At 31.5% G+C, this 20,690-nt stretch overlaps 1 protein-coding gene across 1 annotated transcript; it reads right to left on the minus strand.

The window, feature by feature from the left end:
* Positions 1-1,083: 1,083 nt before the first annotated feature.
* On the minus strand, positions 1,084-18,930 carry LOC134680998 (uncharacterized). The gene is made up of 13 exons (XM_063540331.1): positions 18,852-18,930; positions 12,438-12,680; positions 11,155-11,211; positions 10,721-10,803; positions 8,922-9,073; positions 8,048-8,170; positions 7,707-7,866; positions 6,334-6,918; positions 5,473-5,579; positions 4,455-4,573; positions 3,459-3,532; positions 2,237-2,398; positions 1,084-1,716 (listed from the first exon to the last, which is right to left on the minus strand). The coding sequence occupies exons 2-13, from the start codon at positions 12,651-12,653 to the stop codon at positions 1,539-1,541; spliced, it is 2,016 nt and encodes a 671-aa protein (XP_063396401.1). The 5' UTR covers positions 12,654-12,680; positions 18,852-18,930; the 3' UTR covers positions 1,084-1,538.
* Positions 18,931-20,690: the final 1,760 nt, after the last annotated feature.

Genomic DNA, 20,690 nt, shown 5'->3' on the forward strand with positions numbered 1-20,690 from the left:
TCACCTAAATGCACAAAAGGTTCATCAGAGGTTTTAAGTCCATATTAGAATAAGTTCTTATTTCCTATGTAAATGAGCAGATATGCATGATCAGTTAAGGTATCTTTTTCATTGGTTTTAATTATTATCAAATCTCATTTTGGTTTTTTTCACAATTATATAGACCAGTTCAAAGGACTTTTACTGTTTTGTTTTAAAAAAAGAGGTCAAACATCAAGGTCAATCAAATACTAAGACTTTACTAAAAGTCAGCCGACAGCTTCCAAACCAATGAAATCAGTTAAGAAGTGAATGTAATGTAACTATGTATGAAAATCATTATGTGCATATATATATAAAAGTATAACAAAACCTTCATTTGTGTGCTAAAATACATCATTCATTAATAACCATAATCAAAAGATTGCTTATAATTCACTTTGATAAAAGTTTTCATTCAAGAATCTACATAAACATTAACAATGTATCAATAACAATAAGATTATATCCCATAAATTTTATATATATATAATAATATCATATAATTATAAATGATATATTAACACATTTAAATACATTTGCAATGATATAATTACAACATGTTTTCACATTGAACACAGTTTCATCAAAAAATAAACTGCTAAATAATGCTTGAATAGTATTGCACCACAAAATATTGTGTACTTGTGGATTCATCATTATTCGTTGGATATTAATTTTTCGTGGATTTCATCGTCAAGGTTGACCCTTCAATTTAAATTTTTATCCAAAATATGTTTTTATTAAATATAGGCTTGCATGCAGACTTTGGCAAAACCACAAAAAATAAATATCAATGAAAATACATTTCTTTTCAATCCTCGAAATATTATTTACCACAAAAAATAATTGAATTTACAATTTCAATATTAAAGTATGTAATAACTCTGTTTGACGGTGGTCCAAAGAAATGTTTTCTAATAAATTGTTATGTCTTCCTCTTGAGACACATGTCATGGTTAATAAAATATTCAAACACTTGACAAGCCATCCTTATCATCATTTATTTAGTTATGCTTATTTTCAAAGTTAACATTCATTTTTTTTTGGTGCATACTTATTTTCATTGAAAACAATAAGACCTATTCATACTTATATATTCTAGTTTGAAGGCCATTACTGATAGTCATATATGTTCCTGTAAAATGTTGAATCAAAAATAAAAACAATTGGCATCATAATTTAAGTCATTGTTACATGATGGCAGAAGGTTATTTAGAGACAGATATATGGTCATTAACACATGTAACAGACAATTCAACTAAACACAAAAAAGCAAAAATACATCTATTGCCAACAAAAAATTTAATGTGAACAATATTGCTTGATTTTCAAATATATTCTAGGAATTCCTGTTATCATAATTTTTGTATTGTTGTCTTTTTTATGATCTTTTAGTTTTAATGGTACAAAGTCTTTAAAAATCCCTCTCACGTTAGAATATTCTTCCCCTATTTTACTACAAATCTTCCTGTTTTCTTCAAAATACCAATATCCTGTACAGCTTTTTTTTTATCTTCTTATTTCTTTTGTCTTGTTAGTCTTTCTGGTAAGGTAACAGCACTTACAATGGTTATAAAACAACACAGAGACATGAAAAAGAAGGAAAGACTGACATCAAATGGTGGACCAAGATGTTTGGCACCATAGCTGATGGACCAGGCAAATAAACTTCCTCCTACTGTTGGTGCCAAAGTCCTACAAGAAAAGATAAACCAAAAATGTACTGAATTTAGTAATGACCGTAAGCTGATAACAAATCTTGCATCATTTTAATTCAAGTCAATATTAGTATGAACTAAAACAAGATTTGTCCATCAATATACAATAGTTTAAACCCACCACATGTTTGTTCCAAGCCTGAAATCTTGTAATTGGAAGAATTTTTGAACTGACAGCTGGAAGAAGTGGTAAGACTTTAAACGGAGAAGTCATTGATTATATGTGAAACTTCTCTGCATGTTTTATTTTGTATAAAGTTGTTTGTATAATAATCATCTTTTTTTATTTTTAAGTAACTAATTTAAATGTCCTTTTGGTATCGTTCGTCTCTCTTTTGGTACAATATTGAATTGCCATTTGTACCTTCATATGTGCTAAATACTTTTTTCTACTAAAAAACTAATGTTCTATCTAATGCCTTTTAAATAAACTCTTAATTTTTTTTTCCATTTTCAAAGCTGAACCAGTATAACAACTAGTAAGACACTAAACGTACCTTCCTATAGCTGTGGCTGTCATGGCAATACCATTGACTGCTCCTGCCTCACTAGGCTTTACAGAATTGTTTATAAATATAGCTGTAGCAGTGAAACAACAACTTACAGCTACCTTTAATGGCAGGATGATAACTAACAAAGTGGCCCATAATGCTGAGGGTCTGCAAAATATAAATATATATTTACTGTTGATTCTTTCATTTTTTAGTAGCAATTTTCAACCATTGAATAACAAGTTTTTTTGTGCATTTTTCTTTTGATCTTTTTTTGTGATAATTTTTCACATCATGCTACTAGCTTGAGAGGGAAAATTATCGCTAGAAACTAAGGAGGCATGTGGCGTTGCTAATGAAAATGACATGAAATTGACAATGACGTCATAGGTAAAATAGGGATAGACAGCTTAACATTGGTCATCTCAACACAATTGCTTTTCTGGCTTTCGCTGTACCGGCTAAAGCAAGATAATCAATCTCATTGAATGATCATCGATAATCTATAAAAGTAACTTGCATAGACATAGTAAGCAGATGATTTTAATTATATATGGTTAGCACAATATGTGAATGATCATATAGCTGAAGGTTTGTCATTTTTTGAAAATACTTCAAAAAATTTAAATGTTATTTGTATCAATATATACATGATAGACATACTTTGCAATTTTATTTGAACCATTGACCGGTTAATGCAATTAATATGTAACTAAATATAGAATCAGTACTCATTCACTCAATGTAGAAAATGAAAGATACTTTTGAAAATGTTTCCAGAAATGAGCGTATTTGTACTATGTATGATAAAAAGTAATCAAAGATGAATAACATGTCTTTTGATCTAAAAAATTAGATAAGTTACGAAATCCTGCATTAGCTCTATCAGAATTTGGGCAATATAGAAACAAGAATACTGATGCCCCACTTCCACTATTATTTTCTGTGTTCAGTGGACTGTTAAATTGGGGCAAAAATCTAATTAGGCATTCAAATAAGAAAGATCATATCATAGGGAACATGTGCATTTACTTTCAAGTTGATTAGATTTCAACTTCATCAGAAACTACCTTGACTAAAACTTCAATCTGAAGCTGGACTGGCTTACAGACGAACAAACAGACGGACAGACACACAGATTAAAAAACATAATGCACATCAAATTGGTCATAAAAATAGCCTATCTGAACAAATAACTATAGAGAATATTGAAGAGGTGGACAATTACCTGTCATGTAATAAATGTGCTACTGGTTGTATTGCTGTTAGAACCATCATTATCAAAGAGCCTCCAAGGAAAGTCTGCAATAGAACAGAACAATCAATAACAATTATTCTACATTTAAACACCAAATTTCTACAATTTACACAGCAGAAAAAAACCATACGAGGCACATGTCTTTGACAGTGTTATCCATTAAAAAGAATGTATTGACAGTTTTTTAAAACAAGCATGCAAACATAGACTTCAATTGAGGCTTGCTGCCTCTTTCAAGCTGCCGCACTATTTTTAAATGCAATATCATTAAAAAAAAATTAAACAATGATGAATTTGGTGTTTATGGCAGATCTTTGGTAGTTCCTGTTTTATACAAGTTGATTCAGAAATTGGTATAGGCAACAGTTTATTGTAGAATATTGTATGTTTATTTAGTTGACTTTTTCTGTCATGGGCTGCTGTCTAACTAAAAACCCCAAAACAATATTTTATTTTAAATATTTTTTGAATGGGCAAATTAAGTAAATGCTGTAGTCCTCATTTTTTTAGTATGCTGTAAAGGACCCTTTTATATAAAAAAAATAAGCCATAGTTGGCAGCAACCACTGATACCAAACAGTTCAATATTTCATGTTCAACATTGATGTCCTGCTGAACATTTATCGGTTCAATAGGATACTAAAAGATTTGGTTTAAAAAAAAATTCACAAAAATCAACTGTGTGTTTTCCACTAAACAGTGAAGAAAGTCAGTTTTAGATATAGAAATAATTACATAATTAATTTGCAACAGAAATCTATGGTGTTTTTTTGTGTTTTATCCAAATTTCAGTGACCTTTGTTTATATCATGACGGCAAGTTGTCATAAATGCAGGAAGCAGGAGTACCCAAAGATAATTACAGATCTCCTGCAGGAAAACTGGCATTCCTTGACATTTAAGATCTGAATTGAACATATCCCTTATTTCCCACAAAAAACATTCCTTCAATTGAACTGGTACTAACCTTTTTAATTCCAAACCTTCGAGCACACCATGGAAAAACATATGCATTAAGTAACAGAAGTGGTACTGCTGACAAACCAAGAACAGTTCCTATTTCTCCTGGGTTAAAACCCAAACCATCTGCAATATCAAAATTGTATGTAAAACTTAAAACTCATAAATGATCAATGCAATAATCAAATCTTGCCATAACACTTGGTTTCAAGAAAGTCATTTGTATATTTATTCATAATGAAAACAACAACTTTGTGGATGCATTGTTTTCTCAAGAATGAATTTTGAACAGATTAATTAGTCTAAAAAAAAATATATAGACAATAATAGTGCCTTGACTTGACATATCAACGATATAAGGATGAGGCTTAGAAACGGGGAAATGCGAGGCTATGCTGAGCTATTTCCCCGTTTCGGGCCAAATCCTTATATCGTTGATATGTCAAGTCAAGGCACTATTATTGTCTTTATACTGCAATCTAATAAAAACCATTTTAACTGTTGTTTAATGTGTTAATGTTGTTTATTTGATTTAAATAGTGGGAAAATCCCCCCTTTATAAGGCCTCATATCATGCAAGCGGAGAAATATACGACATGATGAAATTTAATACATTAATACATTGATTACCTGTTGAAACTCGAAATCGATGGTGAACGAATTTGTTTGAATATGGAATAAAAAATCAGCAATAAGCATAAAACAGATTGATTTATAGGTTGCAAACAAAAAATATTAACAAGTTAAATATAATTTTCTAAAAATTGTAAAAGAAACAAGTTTAAGTCGTTCCACTCGTCGTTGTATACATTAAAAACAAGAAAAGGTTGAAGAGGTCGTATGAATAATTAAATATATTTTCGGCAACTGCGGTTTGAATATTCATGAGGACAAGTGATATCGGGTCAGTGACTGTATATGACATAGAAATATACAGTCAACGCATTTTGACTGCTCAAATAGAACGAGTGCAGTATAAATCATTTTATCATATCAATTAACAAGGTTATACAGGGGTAACATACCTAACATAGGATCTGTTGAGCACCAAACTGTAAAAATTTCTTCATAACCAATCACAGCAAAGGAAAATATTGTGTACAATAATACTGGATGTCTGATATCTGATTGGCTGAAATATAAAAGTAATCACCTTCTTATTGCCTAAAACATTACAATATATAATAAAGATAGTGTGCTAGTTTTGTCCAATTGAAAAAAACACACTGGTGCATAATTTTAAAACTAATCAAAATGGATTTACAAGAACGATGAAACTTTTTTAAAGCCAGAGGAAAAACTTTAGCACAAGATGTTTGCAAATTAATAATATCTTAAAACTAAAGAAGAATGTGTTCCAAGTACAGGCATGCCGCACTATCATTTTCTATGTTCAGTGGACCGTGAAAATGGGGTAAAACCTTTAATTTGGCATTAAAATTCGAAAATCATGTCATAGGAAACATGTGTACTAAGTTTCAAGTTGATTGGACTTCAACTTCATCAAAAACTTTTCGACCAAAATCTTAAACCTCAACTCAACCAAAAACTTTAACCTGAAGCGGGACAAATAAACTGACGGACACACAGACCATAAAACATAATGCCCATAAATGGGACATAAAAATCTGTACAAATTAAGACATGAAGACAACATTTAATATTGTCTAATATATATCTATTTCTTTCTGAACATGCATGAACAATTTGCAATTGGATGTAGCTAATTATCGAATCAGATTAAATCAGATGTAGATAATTTGAAGATGTTTTTACCTATGCTCTAATTTTCAAACATTATTTCATGTTTATGGGAGACAGTTTGATCTTTGGACAGAGATTGTGTTAAAACCAGTTAATCTGTGTCAAAATCTATCTGTACTTACCTTAAAAGTCTAAATAAAGACATTTCTCCAATCACTTTACAGCATCTTACACAAACATTTCTTGTCTTTTTATCTGTAATTTCTTTCACTGAAAATTCAACTATGTCATGTCCATTACAGCTTTTCTTTGGAGATGATTGGATGCTATTTTTAGAACTAAAATGGGCAGAACCATTTAAAGATCGAGTGGAATCAGAACGGCATGAACCATTCACAGAATTAGTTCGCTTCACAAAAGAAGAACCTGAATGTCCATTGGTTATCCTACTTTTAAGACCACTGTCTTGTAGCAGTGTGCTGTGTTCTTGTTCTTCAGTAAGTGAATCTGTTTCATTTAAATGTTTGCTGTCTCTGTTCAGAGACTCTTTGGAAAGAGCACTATACTGAGCGTGAAAATAAGCAGCTTCATTCTCTAAATGAAGATTTTCAACAGACATAGATATTTTTGGCATTTTCCGACTAGAAAAACTTTGTATTGATTTTTTATCCTCCTCATCATCAACTAAGATTGTAATATCTTCATCTGGATTAATATCAACACTATTTAATTTTCTTTCTTCTATAGTGAGTTCTATATCTCCTCTTCTGAAAAGATATGCAATTCAAACAATGTTTACAAAATATTATTATCGAAAAAGGTAATGCTATATTCCATTGGCATAATTATATGCATGTATGCCCAGCTCTTCATTGCTAAAATAATTCTATACCATATTTGCTAATATTTCAGACAAATATAAATAAGTTCAGAATAGTTAACAATTTAAAAATGCATTTCATCCAATTTTCTATTTGTAGTGAAATCAACTTAACTTTTGTAGGATTCACAATATAACAGCCCAAGAATCCTTGAGATCAAGTTCAAGCCAAGCTAGCAAAGAGAGATTTTTCTCAAAATTTATCAATACCAATAGAAGCAAAATGACAAGTTCAATTGGCCCACATGGGAAAAGTGAGGTAATAACATCTCAGAGATATTCACCCATCTGGTACACCTTTCCTAGGGTGCAAATCATTTGAGGACTAAAGGTTCAAAAGTGGACTAATATTTGGTTGTTGTGTCTTGGACATATTCTCCCATTTCCATTCTTAATTTTATTTTTATTTAAAATTTTGATAAAGTCCTGGACCTCCCATTCCTGTTAATAACTTTTAACAACAGACCTTTCTTTTTTAGAAGATAGTCTTTTGATTTATAATTACTAACAACCCTTGACTATCCATCTCTGCTATTTTTCTGAAATTTGGTTTGAACTCATTATAAGCACTTTTTAAAAATGCAAAAAAAAAACTGAGCAGTCTCTGAAAGTTTTCAATCCAAGCTTTACATAGGAAGTGCACTAAAAGTTTGATGTTATAAACAGTATACATACTTGCTATGTAAAGTTTCTTCCAATAAAAAGAATTCCACAATAGTCACTAATGTGCATACTATAAATACAAGTAACCCTGGCAACAGGTATGGAAATTCCTCCAGAAACTCTGATCCACCAAACACTGATGGATAACTCGTAACTGGATCTGCCAGTAAACCTGAAAACAAATCATTTTTAAATTACTTCAATCATATATTAAATAAAATGGAGAACAGATAATTATTCAAACATGTAGATAGTTTCTGGTATAAACTATTACCATTACACAGACTTACTTTTAAATCATGTTTTAATGGCTAATGTTTATTAGACTCAAATATCTTATATACTGTACTTACCTCCAAAAGTTGGACCTAAAATAAGCCCTGCCCCCCATGCCATGGATAATATTGACATGCCAACAGCTTGGTTAGTGTTGTCACAAATCTCATATATCACTGTTTTAGCTGTACCCACAGTTCCTAAACAAAAAATATGTTGATTAGATAAGAATTGATTTCTTAATTTTTCTAGATATTAACTGTAGTAATGGTTGATTGATGTTTGATTTGTAACACCTCAGCACAAATAATTTATACTGCTGAAATAACAGATACCAGTACCATATTTTTTTTTAAAACATTTTTTGAAACATTAAAAAAAAATCCAGGAGAAAGTTTCTTCTACAAAAGAAACACCAGTGATGCTAGTATTAAAAAAAATATAAGGCTAAAAATATATTAAGTTAAAGAGCATTGAGGACCCCTCAAAAAACATTTTGCCAAATACAGCTCAGGTAATCTATTCCTAGAGTACAAAATCCATTGTATATGTATTACAAAAAAAATCAAATAAAGATATGACCATATGTCAACACAGAGCTTCTGACTACTGGGCGATTAGTCCTTAGTCAGGAACCTGATGTTCAGTTGTTGTAGATTGTTAATGTGGTTCATACATGTTTCGCTTTTCTCGTTTTTTATATAGGTTAGACTGTAAGTTTTCCTGTTTGAATGGGTTTACACTAGACATTTTTGGGGCCTTTATTGCTTGTTGTCCTGTGAGAGCCAAGGCTCCGTCCTGCAGACTGTACTTTGACCTAGGTATAATGGTTTACTTTCATAAATTGTGACTTGTATGGAGAGTTGTCTCACATGCACTCATACCCCACATCTTCATATACCAAGATATATACCTCAGATGGTAAAGGAGGCTATTACAATATTTTCTTACCATTAGCTAATCCTGTGAGAAATCTGGTGATCATGGCCATAGGGAAGTTAAATGTAAATCCAAACGCTAACGAAAAAAATCCATTCAGAAAAACTGTAATCAGAATTATTGGTCTTCTTCCAAACTTGTCTGACAGCCATCCCCAAAAATAGCTGAAACAAAATTTTGCGTTAGTTCCATTTTTAGTTTTCAAGAAATAGTTATTTACATGTATTTTACATGTTAGGGCCATTTGAAGATGGTATGTATTTCTAAATATTAATGGCTGTATGGTTGCCTTTTATTGCTATAGGGTGCAATCAACAGTTTTTTTCTATAACGTCATATTTTGAGGGACCATTTATAATTCTAATGCAATTATTTTGTAACAATTGTTCTGATTGGATGACAGCAAGCGTAAAAATCTCTATCTCCTTGTCTGTAACTAAGGAAGCCGACATTTTGAATTTTGGAATGAATTGACATGTTATTTCTGCAATAATAAACGAAAAACTCACTTGTTGCGCCTAAAAATCTTCTTTTTATCAAATTTTATTACATTCTGAAGCGGCACAAAAGCCTGAAAACGCCCGGTGTTTATGTTTGACGCCGGAAGCATACCTATGACGTCACCTAGTGTAGGGACCAAAGAAGATAACGTCTTTTCGCGGAATTTTCTTTAATGAAGGTTTTATACTGAAATAATGATTGAAATTTAATTATAAACTTGTTTTGTATTAGAATAGAGATAACTGTATTGTATTTGAAGCTTTTCGGACGTCCATCGGTAGTTTTACTGTCGCAAATACCTGTTTAACTGTCTCCGCTCCGCGTCGCCAGGTAAACTAAATTTGCGACAGTAAAACTACCGATTGACGTCCTTAAAGCTTCAAATACAATACAGTTATCTCTTAATTGACCCTTAGTGGTGTTAAGGTTAATAAAGATACTTGTATAAAACTAAATATCATTAGAATCAGAATTTTCTCTAGTTTATAATGAAATAAAATTAAATTGTACTTTTAATAGTACCAAAAAGTTTTATCCAGAGAAAATGGGAAAAACATTGCCTAATCTATGCATAAAAAACATGAAATCAGGCCATATGCACACCCATGCAGACATGATACATTTTTGTACATGCACATTTTTCATAATCAAAACTGTATGAATTTCATAGGTTTTTACCTGGTCTTTCTAAAAATTTATGCTTCAGGCTATGTTCGCCTGCTCCGAAAAGAGATACAGTGGGTGCAAATAAGTTTTGCACTTTTCACTGCCAAAAAAAAAAAAAGGATGTTTACAGTTTGTCTCCCCTCAAAACATGTGTATTTAATCTAATTTTTTAAAATCTTTTTAATCATTCAACCTGTTTTAATTAAAGCTAATTAACTTATTTTTACAATCAAATACAAAAAACATGATACTTTTTCACCAATTATGTTGATAAAAAGGGACTTCCCTCCATGTCTATTTTTAGTTGGGGAGTAACCCCTAGTTTTTTATACGAAACTGTTTATAGCACCCATAATTGCTTACATCCACTTCATTTGAACTTTGATGGATATATGTTTCATTGGTAGAACTGAAAGTCCATAATCCTGAATTCACATGGTGTATCATGAGCAGTCATAGTCATACAAATTTTAAATCAAGAATCTTAATTTAAATTTTAAAATGAGAACGTTCACTGTAACTACAAGGAACATTTTTTTTTATTATAATTTTACAGTAAAATTAATGATTCTTGAGATGAGTGTGGAATATGGTCATATGTACTGAAAACAATATTTCCTTGTGGAAGATTAAATTAGTTTTACCTTCCTACTGCCCTTCCAAGAAACACAGCTGAGGCTATCAATCCAGCATAGTAGCCCTTCTCTTCTTCTTCATAACCAAACCACTACAAAAAATAAACTCATTTCTAATGTGAAACTTCTATAAATGAAAGATTCAATCAAATTTCAACTAATTCTAGTATTCTATCTTTCTCTTCTTTTTACACTTCATTTTTTTAATATCAAGTTAACAAAAGAATCAAATTTCTGTAAAAAAAATTACTAATTTCAGAAAATTTCCAGAGCAATGAATCTGCTAAAATAAATTAATCCTACTGCTTAAATTGTCTCCCCTTGATATCTTCATTTAATACAGAAAACTTCATTTTCCTTGAAAAATATAAAATGATCAGATTCAAATTGTACTTTTAGACATGACTTTTTATATGATTACCTGTAAAAAGTATATATCTTACCAAAACCATTTCAGGTAAAAATGGGAACAGGAATGTCAGACTGAATGCACTGCCGAACTGAAATAAAATAATATCTTATGTTAGATTTTTTTTTATCTCTTATGCATAAACCAATTTCTTAAATTCTTTCGTATAAAAAAGAATGAAATTGTAAAAAGAATTTGAAGCATTTAAAGAAAGCTTACTTGTCACTTTTAGAAATTTGGTCAGATTTTTCGGAATCCTCTGGTTTTACCCAATTGAATGCCTTAAAAAAAATTGCCCGGTGACCTCCATTTTTCTTTTTATTATTTTTTTACCTGAATAACGATAAGCTGTCTGTTAAAGTCTTATAAAATTTTAATTATTTTTCAATAGTTTTTGAGGACTTAAACTTGTCAATGATAAAGCTATGAAAAGTCAAGAGAGAACATTTTCCCACCAAATTTTCAAGTACTAATATGTCGAAAAGAGCACAGTGACCTATATAACTTTTTTGCTCTTTTGATTCCTTTATGAATCCCCTTTCAATATATGCAAGTGTTTTGAAAAGTTAATTATTTTGAAACTGAAAAGCGAACTCCCTTTACATCTGGAAACTGTACTGATAGCTGTAATACATGTCCTGACTCCTCTGAAGGCCAAAGAAAAATATATGTGTGGTTCCAGTTATATCATTAAATAAAACAAGGTCGGTAGGTCGGCAATTTTTATTTTTTTAATTTTTATCTTGAATGGTTAAAATGCAAGAAAAAATGTGTTTGTCGTTTTCCATGTGTTTAGTTTAAAAATAAGCAGATATGTTACATTTTTAGTTAATTTTGTTGAATTCTGTTAATTTGTTGCATTTCATCCATAGCATGGCCATGCATAGTGAATACTTCGAATAAAAATTTATTACAAAAGTCTGTGAATTCAATTCACATCCCTCAAAATTTGATTGTTTAAAAATTTATTTTTAAGAAATGACAAAAAAGTTTTAGGGTTTAAACTAGGGTTGGTCAGGTAACTGCAACCATACATATAGTTTTATTTGTCTTAATGTCAGACATGTCAAAATCTGTAATCACGCTTCAAATTGAATAAAATAAGATTTGTATGCGGTATGTGTCAAGGAGAGAACATTATTGTATGGCCATTGTACACACATTAAATTCATCAACTTTTGAAACAACCATTCCATAACATTATTTTTTTCATGAGCAGGGGTAAAAGTGTAAGGGATCTTAGAATGAAGAATAATTATTTCCAACAAATGTCACTTATTTTTTTTTATGAAAAATAATGAATTCTCATTCACTTACCAGTGAAATAAATACTAAAATGACCATTTTCCACTGAATGGGCGTTGCCCCTTTCTCGGTCACACTCATCTTTTTCTTCACTAGAACCCATACTGATGACTTTCTCCTTGGAAGTTTCACCTCAGAGGAGTTGTCATGGTTACTAGTTGCTGTTTTGACCTCTGTGTTCTTATCAAGGTCACAATCAAAATCTTCTGTTTTTTTAGTCTTATTCATGTTTAAGTTTTATTTAAAGCACAAAACCTGCAAAACAAATAAATCAGTTGAATTTATATGTTCTGTGTTATTAACATGCATTATTTTACTTGACAGATGACAAATACATGTATAAACAAAATACCTTAAATATTTTTAAACAGTATAAATCAAATACATGTATCATTTAATTTAAATAAAAAACAAAGAAGAAGAAATGATAGGCCTAAAACATTATACATAATGATAAACATGTATAACTTTGTAAATAGTATGCATTATTACGACACCAACCAATTAACTTATTTGGAAGGACATGGGCTTTTCTTGGTACAAACAATGTTTTTTTTTTAAATGACAGTTCAAGAATCTGTCATTTGAACAAAATTTTAAGAATATCAAAATGCTGAGTACATGTATGTGGACACATCATGACATGAAGATAAACTAGTAATTTTAAACCCTACCATGCCCTACATAACGTGAAAGTTTCAGCTTCGAAACTGTAAAATATTCAGTGCACCCCTGAACCATTATAACCTATGTGGGATCGACTGACGGGACTTAATCAAAATTAAGTCCTACCCCACATATTGTTGCGGGAATAAAAAAATACTCTGACATATTATCAAGCGCTTGGATTCTCTACCCCTTCACACCAACCACATACACAAAAGATGGAATATTATTTGATACTGGTGATTTTAGCTCTGATTAAGTTTCTGAACTATATTATAAATTTTAATAATGTCTATATAATTAGATTTATTTTAAAAAATTGAAATCTAAATTCAAAATGAACTTAGTAACATTGCATATGTTTTATGTTAATATGACAGATCTATTAATCTTTGTTTTTTACTTGCTGATAATTCACTCTCTTTATCAAAATGTATGGATAGACTTTAATAATTAAATACATAATCTCTCTATCTAAAAAATATTTATTTTACAATCATTTCAAATCTTTGCTCATCTTAAAATGATCAGACAAGTGTTTTTTTTCTCTTTTTTTTTACTGTTTATTTTAGAATTCAGGTACTTTAGATTAACTAATGTAAAGTATTGCTTAAATGTTAATCAAGATTAGAGGCTATCTCAGTCATGATTAGCACATCATGCACTTTTTTACTTTCTTTAAAATTATTAAATTTTATGGTTTTTGTTCATTTTATATCGTATTTTAAGAACATATATGTCATGTATGTATTAAATCTCACATAGACATCAATGTAGTCATATAAAACTTCTCTCGTTTTTTTTTAAATAACTATTGAATACTTTGAATTTAATAAAAAAAATATAAATTCAAGGCACTTTACTCATAATAATAAGTGAAATATTCACATAACAAAAAACGCTCCTAAGTGTTTTTTTCAAGTAGTCACTGAACCACAAATATTAATTAAAGAACAATGGAAATATGACAGACAGAAACTGCATGACTAAACATATGGCATCTGTATACAAAATGTCTAGAATTTTGTGACCTTCTTTACAGGTGAGGCAATAAAAGGTCTGAAGGAGATGTGGACTTTATATGCCAAACATAACCAAGACATATGCATCGAAAGGTCAACTTTTGAACTGATGCCGAAGAGAGTAGTTAAGGGTCATATTCCTGTAACCAGAAGCTTTGCAGGGTGCAGCTTTATACAACCGCAGTGTTGGGACCTCAACTCCAAAAATCAATCCAAACCTTCCTTTTGTGGTCATAAACCTTGTGTTAAAATTTCATGGATTTCTATTTACTTAATTATACTACAGTGATTGTGCAAAAACCAAGAAAAATGCTTATTTTGGGACCTGTTTTTGGCCCCTAATTCCTAAACTGTTGGTACCAAAACGCCCAAAATCAATCCTAACCTTCCTTTTGTGGTCATAGACCTTATTTTAAATTTCATAGATTTCTGTTTACTTAAACTACAGTGATAGTGGTGTGAAAACCAAGAAAATGCTTATTTGGGCCCTTTTTGGCCCCTAATTCCTACACTGTTGGGACCAAAACTCCCAAAATCAATCCCAACCTTCCTTTTGAGGTCAAAAACCTTGTGTTTAAATTTCATAGATTTCTATTTACTTATACTAAAGTTATACTGCATAAACCATAAGTTTCCAGAAGACGCCAACGCCACTGTGATACCAATATACATGTAGTATAAAATAATAAGTACATTTTTAGATTCAGCATATCAAAGAACCCCAAGAATTCAATTTTTGTTAAAATCAAACTAAGTTAAATTTTGGAAGACCTAGGCCTTGTGTTAAAATTTCATAGATTTCTGTTTACTTAAACTGCAGTTATAGTGTGAAAACCAAGAAAATGCTTATTTGGCCCCTAATTCCTTAACTGTTGGGACCAAAATTTTAACATAAGGTCTATGAACTTAATGTAGACCAATCTGAAAACGGGACTAAAAATTAAGAATCTAAATACACAGTTTGATTCAGTATATCAAAGAATCCCAATAGTTCAATTTTGGACCCTTTTGGACCCGAATTTGTTTCGACCAAAACTACCAAAATCAATCCAAACCTTCCTTTTGTGGTCATAAACCTTGTGTTAAAATTTCATGGATTTCTATTTACTGAATTATACTAAAGTTTTGTGCAAAAAACAAGAAAAATGCTTACTTTGGGACCTGTTTTTGGCCCCTTATTCCTAAACTGTTGGGACCAAAACGCCCAAAATCAATCCCAAGCTTCCTTTTGTGGTCATAGACTTTATGTTAAAATTTCATAGATTTCTGTTTACTAGTACTAAAGTTATTGTGCGATAACCAAGAAAATGCTTATTTGGGCTCTTTTTGGCCCCTAATTCCTTAACTGTTGGGACCATTTTAAACACCCAAAATGAATCCAAACCTTCCTTTTATGATCATAAACCTTGTGTTTAAATTTCATAAATTTCTATTTACTTTTACTAAAGTTAGAGTGCAAAAAAAAAATGTCTTCAGACTACGACGACGTCAACGTGATACCAATATACGACCAAAATGTTTTCAATTTTTGCGGTTTGATAAAAAGACAATCAACTCAATATACTTGAGATAAATAACATAATTGGATATATATGACACAGATTTCTGACTTTTCACAGACACATCAATATGATGCAGGCTTAAACTAGTTTTTTGATATCTCAACCCTCACCCTTTTTAATCATGATTAGCATGAAACAAGAATGTGTCCAAAGTACACAGATGCCCCACTCGATTATCATTTTCCATGTTCAATGGACCGTGAAATTGGGTAAACAATCTAATTTGGCCTTAAAAGTAAAAAGATCAACCAAAAGGGAACATGTGTACTAAGTTTCAAGACTTCAAGTTGATTGGACTTTCACTTCTTTGGAAACATTAACTACCTTGACCAAAAACTATAACCTGAAACTCACACTTTTAATTTCTATATTTAGTGGACCATGAAAATGGGGTCAAAAGATTAATTTTGTTTTAAAATAAGAAAGATCGTATCATAAGGAACATGTGTACTAAGTTTCAAGTTGATTGGACTTTAGCTTCTTCAAAAACCACCTTGACCAAAAACCTTAACCTGAAATGGGACGGACGGATGAACAGACGGACGGACAGACAGAAGGACTCACAGACGGAAGGACGCACAGACCAGAAAACATAATGCCCCTCTACTATTGTAGGTGGGGCATAAAAAGAACATGAATGGAAAAGAGATTTATTCTAGTATATAGTGGAATTTCTTTTATAAGAAAGACGGATTGATGTTACTGAAAGCTAGCTAAAAACTGCTTCAACTGATAACATTATACATTGTATGTTGTCAGGTGAAACATTTCAAGCTAGCTTTCTGAACAACATTAGAAAAATCATAGTAGATATAAGACATTGTGCAAATTCAATGCCAAAACAGACATGTACATGACATACAGATTTCAGTCTGCAGGATTAGCCACTAGTCTGATGCCCCAGACTAGTAAAATTTCATTTGGAATAGTAAGTTTTTGAAAAACTTTATTTGCACCGATAAGAAAAATGTCAGAATATTGGTCTTCAGGCTAGTATTGAAAAAGTTTTTGGTGCAGTCACTCAGATTTAAGTAAAAGAAACATTTGAATATTGCTTCTGAGTTCAAATCCTCACTTTTCAACCTTATGTGCCCTAAAAAACAGCTTCTTTCCTCTTTACCTCTCTGTGTAAAATTGTAAGTCCCTGTATGTTTAATACCTAAAAGATGTCTTTTGTATAACATTTAAACTTACTGGGGACCAGCTCATATTCAGAAAGTCCTTGAATTATTGGATAAATGGACAACAGACTGGGGAATAAATATAACCCTAATACAAGAGATATCATGTCAATATATTACAGCAGGTCCCTGCTGACAAACAGTTAAACTATGAACTCTACATGATCATGTTTTATAAAAAATCATTATTTATACCTAAAAAAATAGTACCCCCAGTAACTGATTTCCACAACATTGGATTTAAATGTATATCAGCGTCTTATAATGGACCCTTAAATTGTATATACTCCCCAATCTTTGAAAATAATTTAAAAAAAATAGGCCATCCTTATCTTTGCTGGCCAAAGAATCGTCACTTATTTCATCATTACTTTTAAATATTTTTGGGAAAATGTTTTAACCAATTGAATATAAGCCCAATAAATGCAAAAAATTCTGATCGTCAGTAAACAATTCCCTGAAAAAAATTGCATTCTGTAAGCATGTTAAATGTGCCAGATTTGGCATCAATTGTAAAAAGGAAAAAATGGATATAAAAGAAAAATGCCACCAAATAATCTTGCATGAGACTTGAGATTGAGATGGTACAACGCAGAGGGGCTAGGTACATGTATGTTACCAACAAATACCGTAACACATCATCAGTAGTTGCCATAATAAAGCAACTCGAGTGGCAACAACTAGAAGAGAGAAGATCAACAACAAGGATGTGCATGATGTACAAAATTACTAACTGCCTAGTTAATATACAATGTAGATACAATATCTAGGCTTATTCCAACAAGACGAGCATCAAGAACAACTATAGTCGTCGTCAGCTGAAATTCGTAGCGGTTATCAATTAAAATAATCTAAACTATCAACCACGTTCACTTGAGATATAGTTTTTCACATTCCATTCATAAATCGCAAAAAGAAAAACCACTACTGACCTACCTTTTAAGTGATTGCACTGTGATAATCCTGACCTTCACATTTTCCAAGACTATTTTCAATGGTGGAATCCGCCATTGTTTTTTCCGGAAGTGTTCCCCTGGAGTTCAATTTCATAACATTTGCATAAAGCGCGGGAAACCGTATCACATCAATGAAAAGAACATTTCAGGAAACTGCGTAAATGACGAATTTCACATGTAAACAAATGATCCTCATAGAAACGAAGATGGCGGAATTACAATGGAAAACATTCTGGAAAATGTGAAGGTCAGGATTATTACAGTGCGATCACTTAAAAGGCAGATCAGTAGTGGTTTTTCTTATTGCGATTTATGAATGGAATGAGAAAAACTATATCTCGAGAGAACGCGGTTGATAGTTTAGATTATTTTTACCGATAACCGCTACGAATTTTAGCTTGCGGAGACTATAGGACTGGATGTTTCCAGGTTCCTCTTTGTAGAATGGATAGAAGGAAAATGTCATTCTATCCAGAATCTATACGGGAATGGAATGCCTTACCACTTGCCACTACCACCGCTCTGAGTCTGAATGCTTCAAGGCTAGACTAACAAAATAGACATAAACACTTGTTTTTAATGAGCACCTGTATTATAGGATTTTAACTTTCACAAAATGTAAATATAATTAAATTTCCTTTGGACTTTCATGCGCAACACACAGTGGCAGAATAATAAGACAGTTGATTGCGGCCGCATAACTGGAAGAAGAATACTTGATAGCACTGCTACATTGTATAAGGTATTTTGCAATGTCAAACATTGGAAAGGTTGAGAGCAATCATCTTGTACAAATGACTGTGACAGTTGCACATACACATCTGCTGAGAAGTTGGTTGATATTGACTTCAATCTCAGTACCATACAGATACAGGTTATTATTCCCAACCTTTTTCAAAATATTAAACAAATATACTGAAAAAGGACACCCAGGCAACAAGTATCATAAAAACTAAACTGTACAGCAACAGTCTGCTAAAAAGTCAGAAAAACAAAATAGATATCTCTGCAGGTAAGTATATCATCCTAGTAAATGTACCATTTCACCGTATATCTAGATCTTTGTTCTAATTTTTGTACCGAGATAAACTGAAACCATGTAGACATTTCATCAGCTGATAACCGGTTCCGCTTCCGGTTATTATACAATTTACTGCACTGTCCAAACACCAAAAAATAACCCAGAAAATAATAGACAATAACTTTCTTGAAAACAAACAAATAAGCTCACATTAATCTGTACCGATACAGGTTCCAAATGTCCTCCTTTATACGCCATAACTCATAGTGGTGCTCCTAATTAAGGTGGCTCCGGTGTCTTCCTCCATCATGGATTTTGAATAAGCAGATAATCATAATTTTATCATATCTTTGGTCTATATATTTGATGAAATGTGCAAATTTTGAGAGTTGTATGTGATTTATGTACATTTGTGTACAATTGTGTGTTTTAACATATTTTCAGTTGTAATTTTGCAAAAACACCTTGTTTGTGTTTGATTAGATTTTTTCAAACTTTGCCAAATAAGGGGAGATAACTCCTATAAAGTAATTTATACAATAGAAAGTGTTATGAATTTACTTATTTCAATATGTAGCAAGAAAGCAAGTTCGGTGACCCCATGTTTTCTTTTGCTTATCTGAAAGCATGTTATTTGAGCAATATTCTCACATTTTATCTTAAAGTTCTTATAGAACGTTTTCTTTTTATCACACACAATTTGATTTTCCATGAATAATCTATACAAAATCTGACAATTTTGAGCAACCTGTAGCGTAAAAAAAAATGCGGTGACCCATACTTTTTAAAACAGTTTTGAAAAAAGACCGATAAAAGGTTCATATTGACAAGTTATCAAAAATTCTGTCAGTTTTAATTAAGACGCCCTAGCCACCTTAAAGGAGGCTCATACGGAGACAAGAACAAGAAGCTCATTGTGAATTTCAAGTTCGTCTATACACATGTATTAAAACTCAAATTACAAAGACACATAATAAGCAGGTTTAAAGTTAGCAAAACCTTATCCGTTCAGAATCTTAAGGACTATGGATAATTTCATTGTTCATTTTCCAATGAATTCCAACAAAATTTTATCTCTAGAATATTTTTGACGTCGATTTTTCATGTATACATACATATGTAATTTCCCCTCCTTTTCTAATGCAATTGTTATCATCTTAATTGGTCCAGTGAGTAATTCAGACATCAATACATAAACATAGTGGCATTCCAAATTTATCTTACAGTGGCTGCATCCAGAATTTTTCACAAAGGGGGAAAAGGGGGGGGCATTGACTAGCCCCCTGGATCCGCCTATGTCTTAATCTGCTTAAAAAGGCTCGATGGGACGAGTCGATAGTTATAACTCAATTTTTGACTCAACGAAAGAATGGTGAAGAACTTCGGTATTGTGATGAAAATACGAATTTTTTGTTACTAGTATTATGTTATTTTTTTTCTTATTATGAGTAATAGAATAACTTTATTTAGAATGTCAGACAGTTTGCATCTGACCTTGATCTCATTTCCTGTATCAGTGAACAAGTTTTTGTGGTCAAGACCATTTATCAAATACTTTAAGCAATAGGTCCATCATATTTGTTGTGTGTCATGATTGTAAGATGTACACGTCCAACAGGCAGATGTCATGTTGATTTGACCTCATGTTCGTGGTTTTGAGGTCAAAGATAGGTGTGTTTTTTTATTATACTTTAAAAGCAATATGTTAACTATATTGGTTGTATTGGAAGGATTGTAAGGTGCATATTTCTGTCTGGCAGGTATCATCTTACCTTGACATCATTTTCATGGTTCATTCCTCTATGTTAAGTTTTCATTGTAAACGTTTTTATTCTTAGAAACTATACGCAATAGGTC

This window comes from Mytilus trossulus, chromosome 8 (genome assembly GCF_036588685.1).
Source record: "Mytilus trossulus isolate FHL-02 chromosome 8, PNRI_Mtr1.1.1.hap1, whole genome shotgun sequence".
In the NCBI taxonomy this organism is placed as follows: Eukaryota; Metazoa; Mollusca; class Bivalvia; order Mytilida; family Mytilidae; genus Mytilus; species Mytilus trossulus.

What these genes read in the sequence shown, in the direction of transcription:
- LOC134680998 (XM_063540331.1), bottom strand. Translation starts at nt 12,653, where the DNA reads ATGAATAAGACTAAAAAAACAGAAGATTTTGATTGTGACCTTGATAAG. An exon ending in TCTCACAGGATTAGCTAATG is followed by an intron (nt 8,171 to 8,921) that starts GTAAGAAAATAT and finishes TTTTTTGTTTAG; the next exon opens with GAACTGTGGGTACAGCTAAA. An exon ending in CTCAACAGATCCTATGTTAG is followed by an intron (nt 4,574 to 5,472) that starts GTATGTTACCCC and finishes TTGATATTGCAG; the next exon opens with ATGGTTTGGGTTTTAACCCA.